Source organism: Mercenaria mercenaria, chromosome 19, assembly GCF_021730395.1.
Source record: "Mercenaria mercenaria strain notata chromosome 19, MADL_Memer_1, whole genome shotgun sequence".
In the NCBI taxonomy this organism is placed as follows: Eukaryota; Metazoa; Mollusca; class Bivalvia; order Venerida; family Veneridae; genus Mercenaria; species Mercenaria mercenaria.
Window position 1 is genome coordinate 15146667 of NC_069379.1, and position 16638 is coordinate 15163304.

General features: G+C 33.6%; 1 protein-coding gene across 1 annotated transcript; it reads left to right on the plus strand.

The window, feature by feature from the left end:
- The first annotated feature begins 4026 nt into the window (after positions 1–4026).
- On the plus strand, positions 4027–15847 carry LOC123541763 (heparan sulfate glucosamine 3-O-sulfotransferase 1-like). Its single transcript, XM_045327352.2, has 2 exons — positions 4027–4340; positions 12530–15847. The coding sequence occupies exon 2, from the start codon at positions 12562–12564 to the stop codon at positions 13603–13605; it is 1044 nt and encodes a 347-aa protein (XP_045183287.2). The 5' UTR covers positions 4027–4340; positions 12530–12561; the 3' UTR covers positions 13606–15847.
- Positions 15848–16638: the final 791 nt, after the last annotated feature.

Genomic DNA, 16638 nt, shown 5'->3' on the forward strand with positions numbered 1-16638 from the left:
TCTTTTTGTCTTTTAATTTCCTTGTTGTACACGCTTATAAGATCCTTCCCACTCTTTGAACTGGAAATATGAGTTCTAATAATGCGTCTTATAAGCGAAAATATACGGTAACGGGGTGTGTAAGGTTTCAAAATGTGATATAGTAAAGGCATGTGGATTATTAGACTAATAAGTGTATTATACTTCCTGAGTTTTCTAGTAAAAAAAGCTAGCTGACATTGTGACTGCGAAATTTGGAGAATATTTGCAAAAATTTGCAAGAGTGACACTATTTTCATCAGCCTAATTTATTTACTTTGAAACTAGGCCAGGTTTGTCCTTATTTGAAAATTTACAAATCACTGTACTTAATGTTTAAATCGAAGTAGTTTCGAATTCTCAGCATATTTTTCTACGGGAAACAGTCGATGATAACATTCCAAAACAGTTTTCATTTGCAGTTCCTTTTGCTAAAAGATGTACTGGCTTACCTTTCACTAAAAATATTGAATCAACCTTTAGCCTGCTGGTGGCAAGTGATTCTGCCTTTGCGACCAGTGCAGACCAAGATCAGCCTGCACATCCATGCAGTCTGATCATGGTCTGCACTGTTTGCTATTAAGTCAGTAAATTTTCAGTGAACACCCCTTTGAATAATATGTGGTACTGTCCAAATTGAATGATGGACCAGCTAGTCCATTTTAGACATTTAGCAGGCTAAAGGTTAAGGTAGTGGACCCATTACTTAAAGGGGCAGTTTATGTAATTTTGGTAATTCGAGGGCCGTAACAAAATTATCGCATCTTATGTTTTATTTAGATACAGTTACAACAGTTTTGCACTCAGCCTTTCGGCAGACTAAATTTTCGGCATTCTCCGGTTTTTAGGACAGCAGTGTGTTTGATTAACTTCATTTAAAAGTGATGAATGCCAAATTGGTTAACATGAATATGTCACTGCATGAAAATGTGTCATTTATAAATAGCCCACTACCTTAAATCTTGAATATAGAGCTTGGCTGGTATTCATAAAGCTCCTAAGGGAAAATTTTCCTATGGAACTAACTAAGGGAAAAGTTTCAAAGCATTTTGTAGACAGTCGTTGAGATAGTTGGAATGTCTAACAATATTGTCACATACAGTCTGGAATAGTAATGAAGATGATCAATAAATCTTATAAAGTCTACACTTTCCTATTGTGTGATATTGTTTAGGGGACTAAAAAAAATCCTTTGTTTCCAGTAACATGCTCAAAAAAATTAGGGTAAGTAGGTCGGAAAAAAGTGTTTTTTTTTAGTTTTTTTTTATTTAGGGAGACTTTCTGGAAATTATTTTTGTGTCAAAAAATGAACACAGATAAGGGGGTTATGCCTTTAGAGCATCAGTAAGTTGATTTCTAACATCACTGGCCATGTTTTTTGTAAAAAAGTTGAAAAAAATATTCTCCAACGCCATAAACATTTAGGGTCGGGCCAAATATTTAGGGTAGGTCGGGATACCGGAAACAAACATTTTTTTTACGCCTTAGGAAATTCATAGTAAGTTTTCTTCTTAGGAGTTTTATGAATACAGGCCCTGCTTTCACAGTTAAATGTCATGTTTCTGGTTACAGCCATTTGTTGAAAAAACAGTAAGTTTTCTTTTTAGGAGCTTTATGAATACAGGCCCTGCTATCACAGTTAAATGTCATGTTTCTTGTAACAGCCATTTGTTAAAAAAAAAAATCCAGTTTTTTTCTTTGTCATTACATATAAATACCATGTTTACTGACATACATTTATAATATACATGTGCAGGTGTTTTTTTTAAACTAATACACAGGACTGTTTACGTATTTTGAGGAAATAAGGACAATTTAAGAACAGTTTTCGGTAAGAATGTTTTACAATGATTATGGCTATTTTATGCCTGGCACTCATTTATATATACATGTAGCGTGAACTTGTTTCATTACAAACAATTACAGTAGCGTTAGAAAACCTCTCTAAACCCATCATTCTATCATTTTTTATTTGCTGACATTTTCTTTGACATACCGTATTGATTCTTATTAGCCTTCTCTCCCCTCCCCGCTCCCTCCAATCCTTATTAGCAGTCTCGAATGTTTTTACAACAGAAAATGTTACCCAACTAAGAATTTTAATGGCTGTTAATGTAAACCAAGTTCAAAACTTACCAACAATTCATAAAATCAGGATTCACAGAACAATAAATATGTACAAAATCAATTTAAGTTGCAAGGCAGTATTCACTTAAATGTCGTGCAAAAGATATTCCAATAGACGCTCCCATATTGAATATCATGATGCTCCTGGGTGCCCTAATAAGAATCAATACGGTATCTGTTGTTTTTTAGTAAGACAAATCTGTTTGTTGCTTATGTGGTATACTTTGTATGTGCACTTAATTGTCATTTTTAAAGCGTGAATATTATCTCCTTGGTATCTCTTTTGATGTTTGAATAATGATATAATTATTACAAAACAGCTGGAAATTTTTTTTGCAATATCACAATTTAATTTTTACATAAATGATTTTGATGTGTTTTGTTTAATGCGGGTACGGTATATACATAAACTGTTTTATTTATTTTTTATGTATAGCACCTGAATGTTGTTAGGTATATACATGTAGATAAAAAATGGTATCAACTGGGATAGTCATTAGAATAAATGAAGTATTTGTTATGCACGTTTTTCTTATAAATTGTTTCACTTTCCTGGACTTTTAAGTGATAGAGTGCCAGGAAGGTCTTGGATTCGTTCCATGGCCACATCATACCAAAGACATGTAGAAATGGTACATAGCTTCCTGGCTTGGCACTTAATATTAAGAAGGGTAGATCTAGGACTGGTCAGCCCAGTGTCAGTATAATGGGGCTGGGTGGGGGTTGTCTTGTCATCTGTCTGTGGCCTGTGTTCCAGTAAGGCAGCATCATAAAGTTGGGCATTTTGCTAAGTGCTACAATCGGCAATTGTCGTATATATAATTGAAAAAATTCTGTAGAAAAGAATGCTTAACTAGACCACATACATGGGCATAGGTGGAAGAACTGCTAATTTATTTTTCCTGTGCCCCTCTTCGAAGAAGAGGGGGTATATTGATTTGTACCTGTCCGTCGAGTCCATCGGTTGGTAGTGCTACTGTTTCCGGCCAAATAACTGAGAACCACTTGACCCAGGACCTTCAAACATGGTAGCTTGTTTGGGCTTACAAAGTAGATGGCCCTTGTAGTTTTTGGAGTCATTAGGTCAAAGGTCAAGGTAAAGGTTTCCGACCAATAACCTGAGAACTGCTTGACCCTGGACCTTTGAGCTTGATAGTATGATTGCGCTTATAAAGTAAATGACCATTGTGGTTTTTGGGTCAAGTCAAAGGTCAAAGTCTCAGGCTTCATAACCTTGAAGTCGATGTCTGCCCAATAATTTGAGAACTACTTGACCCATAATCTTCAGACCTGGGCTTTGTTGGTGGTCAATAGACTCTTGCCCTTATAGCTTCTGTGGTCAAGTTTAAGGGCAATGTCACTGCATAGTTCAGAGGGAAAATTGCACACACAGATTCGACAGGCCATGTGTTTTATAAATTGCTCTTGTTTTAGATCTAAACTTAAATCTTTATTTGTCTGTGAAGTTTAATTGTTCATATACAGATTTGTTATTATTAGATTTTTGGTTTAGATAGTATATTATTTCCATCAGTTACAGTCAAATTGTTACCATATTTCGATTTGCATATTTTGTTACCTTGTTTCTCGACTGATTAGGAATCAATCAGCCCCATCACAAAAATGCAACTTTGTATCCACGCAGTTAACTAGATCTATACATAGTGCTCCGAATTCGGCTGTCCCTATCGGGCCTCAGTCACCGGTGGGGTTACGGCATAACTTAATAGACGCAACCATCAGAAACAAGCGTCAGTTAAGTTAAGGTATCTAGAACTAGCACTAGGGAGGATTTTTTTGCCGCAATTTGGGCGAAGGCCTAAAGATCGGATAGGAGTGTTGTAGCGCGCGAAGATGAGTTTAATCCGTGCAAGCATGCAATAATTCGCCCTGACCGAAAAGTACTGGCTCAGACTTTAAAAACTGTCTTGTACCGTTCCGTACTGAGTTAAAATAGAATAGAATTCAATAACATTTCGTTTGACGGCGGCAGTAATAGTTGATGGGAAGGTGGCATGATGAATTTTTAACCATCATCTCATTTTCGTAAATCTTGACCCAGCATTGATTACAATGCTTGCTATACATGTACTTATAAAAGTAGTCCGTCAGCTCCTCTCGTGTAAAGTTTTGTGTGAAGCAGTATTATGTCAATCATATAAGTATGGAATAAACGGATACATGGAACAAATCAGGTTTGTTTATTCATTATTATTGTTTGGATTTGATATTTAAAAAGAAACGGGCAAAGCCTGTGAAAAAAGTAATTTATCATTTAATTTACTAATTCTTAAAATATTTAACATTGCTAAAAACGAAATTGTATTTTCGTATATCATCAACAAGTGTATTATAACAAAAATCATCAAAACCGTTTCTGATCTCTCGAATATCTATGATTTTGTATCATTTTTACCGGAGATTGGCCCGGGTTAAAAAATTAAAATGGCAAATGTCACATTTCCATTTTTGCTAATTAGAGTGTTTGACGATAGGAACAAAAATAAAAACAAATGCACTTGACAAGGTTTCATATTGAGTATTTTTGTCAACTGTGTTGCCGTTTAAAAAGTAGCCCATACTCTCGTTTCAAGAAGGAAAAGTGAAACAAAGTACAAATTAACGCTGTTTTTATTCAAACACATAAAAAGTGGCACGATACATCTACAATATTCATGTGAGCTGCCTAACAGAAACAGTAAATGAACATTTTAGACATATACATTATAAAAAAAATCAGAAATCAGGTAGAAACAAAACAAGTTGAAGTTCGTCGAAAATTATAATCCCTATTTAGTTTTTTGAACGTAGATGTGTTTATTTTAAAGATGCCCAACACCAAGACCATACATAAAATTAAATTCTATAAATCCTATTTTCTATTATGTTTTAAATATTTTTTTCGTAAAAACCCAACACGACCTTGTGACCTGCTTTTTTAACTATGAAAATCATTGTTATAATTTATCTGGTGGTGGGTAAAACAAATGTTTTTACATCGTTTGTGTATGGGATGTGAATTTTTAATTTTTAATAACTTTTTCGCTCATTTATGGATTTTAAAAATTCAAAAAGTTTTGAAATGCTTACGATTTTCATATTTTCCCATTTAAACATCTTTTTAAAATGAATAACAGTTTTAAATGACATAAGATTTTAATAGTGGCATAACGATCCTCCAAACTTTTAGAAAAACACTGTAAGTTAAGCGTTCATTATTAATCCATTTAATTTCGAAATTATAATCAAAAGTAATCAATAAATTGCTTGTTTTATACACTTTCCATTGATCAAAAAATTATTGATATTATTTGTGTTTTAAGAAAGTTTAAGCCGTTAGAACATCACTGTTTACAAAAAACATGGACGCTCGGCGTCTGCCCACACGGTCTTTGTCTTATCAGTTCTAAAAATAGAAAATACAATGGATTTGTTTACAAACACGATCTCTCCTATAATAAGTTTTAGGTGGACAATTAAGGCCCTCTCTGAATAAATGTGTTTTGACAATTTCATCTACAATTTCTCTTATTCAGCCAATGTCTTTTCAGCATAGTTTCAGAAATATAGATGAATAACTATTTTACAGTGTAGAAACAAAATGTGATTTAAATTCAATTAAATACATTGATTTCTGTACATAATTCTATAGTAGTTCAATAAAATTTTAAGACATTACACACATTGTCCTGGCCTAATATATGTCACTGTCAGTTTGTAACTTATTACTTGTATATCTCTTTTTTTTCATGCAAATCATGTTTAATTACCATCATGGAAATACAAAAGAATACAGTTGTTTTGTGGTGCGTCTTTAAGTACTCATTTCACTCCGGGAGACGTTCGGTCCAACGTTATTCATGTCTCAACGATAACATGTAACAACATCTCAACGACAATTGGTTACGGTAGCGCTCAGTGTGACCTGGCTGAGATAATTTACATATGTAACAATAATATCGATTTCATTTATTTGGGTCTTTGCATTAAACTGTATTCAGATTCTACAAGTAAACACAAATTAATTAAGGCATAAGAATTAAAATAAATATTTGTCTGTGACTGAGAAAACAGAAGCATTTTGCTAATTGCAGTATAACAGTTTTTATTATACTGTTCAAAAATGGTTATAGACAGCCAATGATAAATGATATGCAATGCCAATTTTAACCTCAAAAACATTCTTCTGCAACTGTTTTCTCAAAAACGTCCAATATCTATCAAATATAATAATAAAATCTGTGAAAAGATGGCATGTTCCGCACTGTAACTGATGATGTTACAAACTCAGCGAAGACACTGACAATCGTCGCAAACTCTCATCGAATTATTGCGGCTAAACATACTAGTTATATTTGAGTTAAAGATATCACTAAAATCTAACAAATCTAAATGTGCGGATTGATAAAAAAAATCATGCTGAAAAATTCAGATTTCAGAAATAGTACGTGCATGGGAAAGTAGCAGGTTTGTGTAAGAAGAATGCGACATCAAGCTTTATTTTTCAATTTTTGGCCCAACCCTCCCGTCCCTCACTACATCTGACACAACACAGTGTGATTAGACATTCTACACCTAACATCATGTGACATGATACCGTTATTTACCTTTGCAACAACTTAGGGAATTGTGTAACGTTAACAGAAGGAATAAAATAAGATAAGCAATATTTGTTTAATTAAAGAGTGGAGGTAGATTATCAGCATATAACATTGTTTAAGTTAAAACACAGTGAATTGTATACATTCTATTCCTTATGGTAAATATATTGTATAGTTCAATTAGTTGTCTACTGATATTTTATCCAGTCTCGAGAATGTAATATGAGCTATTATTTAATCTTGAGAATGTAATAATTCGAAACTTCAAGCTAAAATAGTTGTGAAAAAAAGACACAAAAAATGATCACAAATATTGATTACAAAACGGTTGTTCTAAGGCATCCAAATGTCACAACCTAAATCTTTTTTAAACTGAATGTAAAAGCAATGCTTTAGCTGAACAACACTATCATAAAGGGGTTACTGACAATGCTTGCAGCAGTCCATGGTTTTTAAAATGAGGGTATTTTTATGAACCCCACGAAGATACGTATTTTCTTCCATTTCAGATGGCAGTAATGATTATGAGACTTTGTTAGACTGTGTGTGAGTCGCTGTCACATATTGTCAGTTATTGTTGCGAGATTACAACGTTTTTTGTAGAGTTTAAAAATTTGCTTTTAATAATTTCGTTCGATTTTCCATGTTTCTAATAACAGCTTATGCATGTAACTATCTCACTTCAAAATCACATCTTCACTTATGAAAATGTAGAATCAGTGCTGTATTACACATAATAATTAAGTAAAAAAAGCACGGAGAGACACCGTAACAATTGTCGTTGAGATGTTGTCACGTGTTATCGTGCGGACTAGACTGACATTGGAACATATCTCCACCGGAGAGTATATAACCTGTGTAAATAGTTTCACTTAGAATATCTCTTTGTAAACATTGCATTTATGTTTTTCAAATGTTTCATTACCTTTAAAGGTGTGTGATTATATGTTTCTCCCTTATTACTGTTTTAAAACTGCAACTAAACAAATATTTAAATGTAGTGCGACATCGTAATACATGTATATAAAAATACCTTGACAAAGGGCGTCATACGCACACTGCCTAATTTTGTTAAGCACGAAAAAGCACTAAAGAAACGTTGGTTGATATGTTACGAAAACAAATCAGAAGAAATAGTAATACTATTTTGATGGGCCTCCTTGGCCGAGAGGTTAAGATCGCTGACTTGAAATCATTTGCCCCTCATCGATGTGGGTTAGAGCCTCACCCGGGGCGTTGAATTATTCAAGTGTGGAAGCCATCCAGCTGACTTATGGAAGGTCGGTGGTTCTTGCCCAGGTGCCTGCTCTTGATGAGATAGTGCACGGAGGTGCACCTGTTGTCTTCCTCCGCCATAAAAACACTGGAAAGTAACCTTATAACCTATAACTGTGTCGGTGCGATGTAAATCCAACAAAAGGAAACAAATAAATTATTTTATTACCTGTAATTGGAGAAATAATAAAAAGTACAATCTGGTGAAATGGTCATTAAATGACCTTGCTTATTTTTACATAAGAAAAGTAGCAAAGATATAACATACGTTTATTGTATGGAAAAAATAGGTTTCTGATTTGTTTTTACAAAGTAAAATAAATTTATGAAAGTAACTAAAGTAAATCAAATATGGAGGTTTCTTAAATAAAAATTTAGACTTACAAAACACCTTGGCTTTACAGACACACCCTTGTTTATATGAATAATCAGAAAATGAGCAAATCAGTAAAATATGAAACACATCAAAAAGGTATCTATGACCAGTCTGAGCCGATGAGACCTTTGAAGCATGAGAGTTACACTAAACTTTTGTGTCTCATATTTGCGATACGTTTCAAACAGATTTACAAGCGGATAGCATTGTTATAGACACGGACAGAAAATTGCAATTTATGCGATCCTATTCACACCATCCTGACATTGATTTTGAAGGAAGACCACAGCAGTCATGTGATGAATACTTCTAACAAGTTTAAATATAGCTGCGTGAATGGTAACAAACTTTTGACCCGGACAAAAAAGTTAGTATGACCCCTCTTGACCTTGAAAATAAAGAGTGGTCAACGCATTCTGTGGACGAATGATAACAAAGACAGTGAAATACTTAAAGACCATGTATGATCCCTCCTGACCTTAATTAAAGATGATATAACGGATCATGTGCACTGCATTTTGCAACGTTTTGATAGTTAAAATAAAATAATATTAAGGGTTGAAAACTTAAGACAAATGCAAAAAGATTTCCGAAAAAGTGAAAGATCTAATAAGAACAAATTTTCGGATAAGTTAACAAATAATTTGATATGGGAAGACTATTTAGTTTCGCCACGGTCTATAATGACGTTAATGCGTCTCTACACGCAACAAATACCTGTCTTACATGTATTACATGTTTACATGATTTGCATATAATACAACCAGTTACAAAATGACAGTGGAATATATATATATATCAGATCACTACGGTGGCACTACGGTGGCATAGCGGTGGCATAGGTGTTTTTTTGTACTAAGGCCTAAAAAAAAATTCTTTGTTTCCGGTAACATGCTGAAAAAAATTAGGGTAGGTAGGTCGGAATTTTTTTTTTTTTTTTGAAATTCTTTTTATTAAGGGGGACTTTTCGGAAATTATTTTTTTGTCAAAAAATGATTACAAATAAGGGGGTTATGCCTTTAGAGCATCAGTAAGTTGATTTCTAACATCACTGGCTATGTTTAAAGCATAAAAAGTGCAGTTTTGCATCTTTTTGTTAAAAAGTTGAAAAAAATATTCTCCAAGGCCATAAAAACATTTAGGGTCGGGCCAAAAATTTAGGGTAGGTCGGGATACCGGAAACAAACAATTTTTTTTTACGCCTAATACGTGCCACATGATAACTAATTGCAATTTATACGATCCTATTCACACCATCCTGACACTGATTTTGAAGGAAGACCACAACGTTCATGTGATTAATACTTCTAACAAGTTTAAATATAGCTGCGTGAATGGTAACAAACTTCAGCGCACATAGAAGTAGAAAAAATACATGTGCACACGTATACGTATAACTTTTTGTGTGCGCACGTAATATATAATACGTGCGCACGCATTAGTTTAAAAAAAATATTACCGCACGTATTGGTATATAGCGCGCACATATTAGAAGAAAAACATCTACGCACGTATAATTTTTTATATGCGCACGTTTTAATTAAAAAAAAAGATCTGTACACGTATAAATTATTACGTGCGCACGTATAATTTTTTATATGCCGCACGTTTTAATAAAAAAAAAAGATCTGTACACGTATAAATTATTACGTGCGCACGTATCAGCTAAAACATACGCACTTATTAGTTAAAAAAAAAAACATTTGCGTACGCATTGGTATTTTGAGAAGTTGAAATATTTTTTTGTCGTCAGATATAGATCTACGTGTAAGTTATCCTTTCATAAAACTATTTTATATTTAAAAAAAATTACCTCCAACGTAGAAAATCTTCATATAATATTTTTAACTTTAACTAAATATATAAATTAATTATGTATGCAGTGTTATATTCGTAATAAGTTGTCCAGATGAGGGTAATTCAGTTGTTTCGGGTATATTTCAACATTTCTAAAATAGATTGGTCCATCATTCAGTTTGAGCATTACCATTTATTATCTGAAGGGGCGTTCAATGAAACTTTACTGACTGAATAGCGAACAGTGCAGACCATGGTCAGACTGCACGGATGTGCAAGCTGATCTTGGTCCTCACTGGTCGCAAAGGCAGAATCACTTGCCACCACCAGGGTAAAGGCTAATATGTTCGGAATATAGCAGCTACAGTGCTTCTTTTAAAGCTTTTGTTTCATAATTCCTTTTCAGATTTATTATGATGACCTTTCACTTGTCAAAATATCTTTTTTTTTCAGTGGAACATTTTTAGCATAACATAAAAAAACCCCAGATAAGAATGAATATAGGCAAACAATTCTATGTAAACTATATAAACTGTAATAAAAATAGTGAAAGTTTTCTCTTCGAATCAAAATTAATTTGTTTTTGAACATGTAGAGAGTATGTCCCCTTTATGCCACCGTAAGAGAGAAACCTTGTGGCAGTATATGACGCGAACAGGATTCATTACAGAATGCATTTTGCATTTACATTTACCCACTTATTAATTGATTAATTGCATGAATTAAACATCTTTGTATGGAAACCAAAATATATCGAATGGAGATTCTTATAAAAGTGATATGAACATTTTAACAAACAATTGCTATCAAGTGTCTGCCATTAAGTTTCTGAAACGATGTGTCATTGTCGTCTTTCAATATTTCATACAATACATTATCGCCAAAAATCAAACTTATATTGCAAAAGAATGCGTCTCGTTTATGTTTCAATTGCTACATGTACTAGCGTGTTATTACATTTAAAATCCATATTAATCACAAAGAAATATTTCTTCGGCTGTAATTTACGTATTTGAAATGATTTTAATAATTACTTAAAGAGTCCATCGTGCAGTCCCATATATTGGCTCTTTCAATGATCTTTCGTGTGCAGAAAGCGAAATCTAACAAAACAATTGTCGGTATTCATCCTTGCTTACCATTTATGTTCTTCCGAATGATGAAGAACAGATTTACATAGTAATTTCTCCCTTTCTTTTATAGCGAATGTACCTATTTGTTTGTAATATATTATGTATTCGAATAGTTCGTATCCAACAGAATCATAAACTATGTCTGGAACAAAACCTTTTTCTAGTCTTAATGAATAAATTGGACCTTGAATCAAAATTGTATGTATAATATGATAAAATGCGAGATATTGTTTGCAGAGGGCTAAATTTCGCGTATATTTAATGGGTGGGGTGGGAAGGGGGCTTTTTTAATTGCTCATTTCACTAATTTTTCTCGATATTTTGCTCAGACACTAATCAGATCGTTGTAAAATAGGTGTGTCAATGGATGCTAATTCTTTAAAGATTCAAACTTTTTTTTTTAAAGCGACAACGTTGCACCGCTGAGATAGAGATTGAACGACAACGAAATGGTACAAATCAGCCACCATACATTGTAACTGCTACTCCCGCACGATGATTTAGAAAATTTTATGATATTGCTAGAGAACAAACGATCTGTCAATTATGTAATAATAACATGTTAGGCAATGAATTTCGTTATCTCTTCAATGCACCTTCTTTAATATTGTTAATGTATAATGATAACTATTACTTTAAACATCCTAATGCGTTTAAATTCTCCAAACTTATGAATTGTGAAAAAAAACGACTTTAGTTAAATTAGCAGTCTTTTGTGAAAATATGATGTCTAGTATTAGGTAGTTTGTTAGTTTTGGGGTGATGGACCCATAATCAAACTTGGTAATAACCGAGTGTTTGCTTGTTCTTCTTGGGCGGCTCGGTATTATTTGGGGGTAGATTATTTAGAGAGTTTATAGTTTACCAATTGTGGTTGCGGGTCCACTACCTTAATAACATTTCTCATCCTCCTTGTACATATTTCACAATTAATATGCCATGTTGTTGTATGATATGTTATGTTTATGTCAGATACCCTTTAGGGCCTTGACTTCAAAATATTTTTTTTAACTTACATGTAAGCAAAGAAGTATAAAATACATTTTAAAATACATTTTTATAGCTCTTTGATGTAAGCTATTCTAATCCGTCAGACGTTCGAAGATGTTTTCATTTTTACAATAACAGTTGCAAATACTTCCAGATTACATTTAAAATGTCTACTTGTACTTACTGCAATATCTTTTTCTCTATTTTTTCAGGCCTCATTAATGAACAAAGGGAGAAATTCATAATGAACATTTTTCAAAACACAAAGACATTGCTTGTGACTTTAGTGTTCATAGTTTTGATAAACGTATTAATTTTTGTACCAGAATACAAGGTGTGTATACCACAAAAGTTCGTGCCATATAAAACAGATGAATTACAACAGCGAGTTAACACGAAAATGAAATCACAAAAGCAACTGTATAAGAAAAGTGGATCACCAATCGAAGGAAATCAAGAACTGACTGTTAACGAGAACTTTAAAAAATCGGAAATCAAGTTGAACGAAAGCTGCGAAAAGAGGTTACCACAAGCAATTGTAGTTGGAATACAGAAATGTGGAACAACAGCTCTAGTGAAATTCCTGGGCGCCCACCCACAGATTGCCGCATATGCATATGAAGCTCAATATTTCTATGGTCAAAATTATGAAACACATTCACTTGACTGGTACCGTAATCTTATGCCATGTAGTTATTCCAATCAAATCACCATCGAAAAATCTCCGCCATATTTCTATAGAAGCGTGGCTGCAGAAAGAATACGAAAAATGAACCCCAAAACAAAAATAATAATCATCGTTAAGGACCCAATAACACGTGCTGTATCAATGTATGCTATGTTGAAAGAATACAACAAAGTTGATGGAAAAACTTTTGAAGAGTGTGTCACTTTAGAAGATAATAAAACAATAAATGGTTCCTCTAGATTCATCGAGTTTTCCAATTACCCGAAACACGTGAACGTTTGGTTGGAAATTTTCGATCGGGAACAAATTTTGGTGCTGGATGGACATAATATGGAAACAGATCCAGCCGAAGAATTAAAGAAGGTCGAACATTTTCTTCGTATCAAACACTTTTTAACACCCGATAAATTTGCTTTCAACGAAACGAAAGGGAAGCACTGCTTAAACATCGGAAATGAACTGAATTGTCTGAACGCCAAGAAAGGCAGACGCCATCCTGATATAGACACAAATCTAAGAAAAACACTTGAAAATCATTTCAGACCATTAAATGAAGAATTCTTTAAAATGATAAACAAGCGGTTTGACTGGGGTTACTGAATAGCAGCATAAATCGAAGTTGAAAGTAAATATATGTATGTTAAATGTGCATAATGTATGGATAATGCTTTAAATTTTTATCTTAAACCCCCCCCCCCCCTCCCCCCCAGATGAAACAGATTTCCAAATAGATGTCATGCATACGTACATGGTTAGAAAAGCACTACTTTTGATATTGCACATGAACTGTTATAGTTGGAGCATTAAAGGGAGGTAATAAAAAGCAATATATATTCGATAAAACATTCTAGTATATTCAGCAATATTCAAACCCTTGACAAATTTTAAAGAAAGTGATTATCAGAAATAGGATTTAACAAGAAATTAATGTATTTTGCGCTCATAATGGAAATGTGGCAGCCACAATTAAACAAAGGCATTTTGAGCCTTTAACATAAATTGAATTGAAAACTAAATATATAATAAAGATAGAATGAGAATCTAAATATGATAACATTAAGGTGGTGTTGTACGTGTCATTTACCGGAAGTCATTATGTAATGTCATTTACCGGAAGTCATGATGTAATGTCATTTATCCGGACAACATGGAATAAGGACTGGGCCCAGTATACGGAAGGGAAATTCATCCTTCGTGTTAATGTCATCCCGTGTGTACCTTTATAGTAACTGCAACTTTACTTGCTTTCTACAGTTAAAAAATGAAAACAAAAATGTTGTCACGTGCAAACATTCTAAATAAAACCTTAAGATCTGCAGGTTGAAGCTTGCGTATCTCTTAAATAATGAGCAAGTATTTAAACTGAAATAAGCACACAGATCTATACATTGTATTTGACCATTTAACAGGAAATATGATGTTTTTCAACTGTGAAGGAAAAACAATACTAAAATCTACATTATATAAAAAAATGTATTTACACACTGGGAATTTTCCATAAAGAATTGTTTTGACCTTTTCTTTTTTTTTTTTTTTTTTTTTTTTTTTTTGTTGAAATCAGGTTAAAATCAAGCACAGGATTCTGTCTTTGTTGAGTCTACAAGACACGATATACTGTTTGTTTATGGCGTAAAGCGAATAACTTCAGATTTAACGGACCACTTCCTCAGATAATTTTTTGTTTAATGTAAATACTGACAACTTCAAATCTATTTACATATCGATGGAGAACATCCACTTACCGCAAATTGACGACGGTTCTACATTGGCCCTTAAAAGTGAACAATCACATTTGAGAAACATTTTATGACAGTTTTCATGTATTCTGTTAGAGCTTTATTTAAGCAACAAAAAGCAACAAAAATCCATCACCACCAACAACATTACCTGCAATTAAATCCCTTCTGGAAATGTATATTTTAATACTTTTAATGGAATTTTGTAATTACCGCCCTTTAATTTCTAGTTTTTACATTTGCATTTGGTATATATCAGGATATTTAAACTACCTGACACAAAAGGCAAGTTTTAAAACAGCGTATAGCTTCAGAATTCATCTCTTTTCAATATATCGTGGTTGCGCAACCCGGATAGGCAAAGGTAGGTAATAATAATTTTATAAACTTACATTTCTAAATTAACTTTGGCACAAATATGTACTTTGACAACTTAAATATAACAGTGCTTATATTCATATCTTCCCTGGGGCAAAATATGTTTATTTAATTAATAAATATGCTAAAGTAACGCTATCTTGGTTTGGCAACCAGGATAAGAAAACCAAATTTCATCAATACTTCCGATGAAAATCTAACATTTAGAACTCGGTGAATACTAGTAATCATTACTGTAAATGATTAGTTGTTAAAGTTTTGAACAAATCCATTAGTTGACCGGAGCCTCCGTGGCCGAGTGGTTAAGGTCGCTGACTTCAAATCACTTGCCCCTCATCGATGTGGGTTCGAGCCTCACTCGGGGCGTTGAATTCTTCATGTGAGGAAGCCGTCCAGCTGCCTTACGGAAGGTCGGTGGTTCTACCCAGGTTCCCGCTCGTGATGAAATAATCTTCCTCCACCATTAAAGCTGGAAAGTCGCCATATGACCTATCTTGTGTCGGTGCGACGTTAAATCCAACCATTAGTTGACCAAATTCTGGTTAACCACCTTTAATTGTCTGCAAATTTAAACCCTACTTCGGTTTCGATCCGCAAGAGTTGTTTAAATTTTTTACCAAATGCTCTTGCTTTAACTGCGTTATTTCGGTGTAGTTATTTATTGATTTAGATTGTAATCTGAAACTTTAATTTTCTACCTGTGTGCGAATAAATGCCATGTTAGGCGATGTATTTTTTTTTATACTTTTGAGTGCAGGAATAATATTTACCCGCCAGTTTGTACATACATGTAGCTGGCTTACTGAAAGTGGAGATATGTATGAAACTCGTGCACCTAAGATCGAAATGAAGCATCAACGACTTCGTACGCCATATGCCATTCGTTGGTATTTCAACATGGAAAAAAGATAGCATATGCAACCAGTGTTCAGTAATCTCTTTTATATTCCTACTACTATCTTCTTTACACAGCACGAGAATCTTGTGAAATATCAATAGCAGAATACAATCCGCCATATTCTGATAACTCTACCTGGGACCATTTGCCTAGACAAACTGGCCTCCGCAGATTGCCCGTGATCAGTTTCATGGTCAGTAGGTCAGTAGTAAAAGTCTTAGACCTCGAACTTGAAAAAAGGTTTCAGATCTGTTTGGCTTCATAAGAACTTTGCCTTTGATATGGAAATAGTCACCACAGATTTTGCGGACATACGTCAAATGTTAACTTAATGTTACAGTATCATTTAGACTGAAAACTGTGTTTAGTTAATTTCTGGAGAATTCTTGAGCATATATGGCCTTTAGATTTTAAATGTTGACCGCTATATAATGTCAAGGTGAAAGCATACAAATATGTTAACAATTGTTTCGGACAGGCCATCGTTTTACAAACAGCTCATCTTATGTATTTTTACGCAATTCTTGTGCTTTAAATATCATGCATTTTAGCTTTTTTATACCATTACGTTAGGAACAGAAATTTGATTTACACTGTCCAGTTTTCTTTGGAGCATGAGGA

Excerpts from the sequence above, each read along its gene's own strand:
- LOC123541763 (XM_045327352.2), top strand. The coding sequence starts at position 12,562 with ATGAACATTTTTCAAAACACAAAGACATTGCTTGTGACTTTAGTGTTC.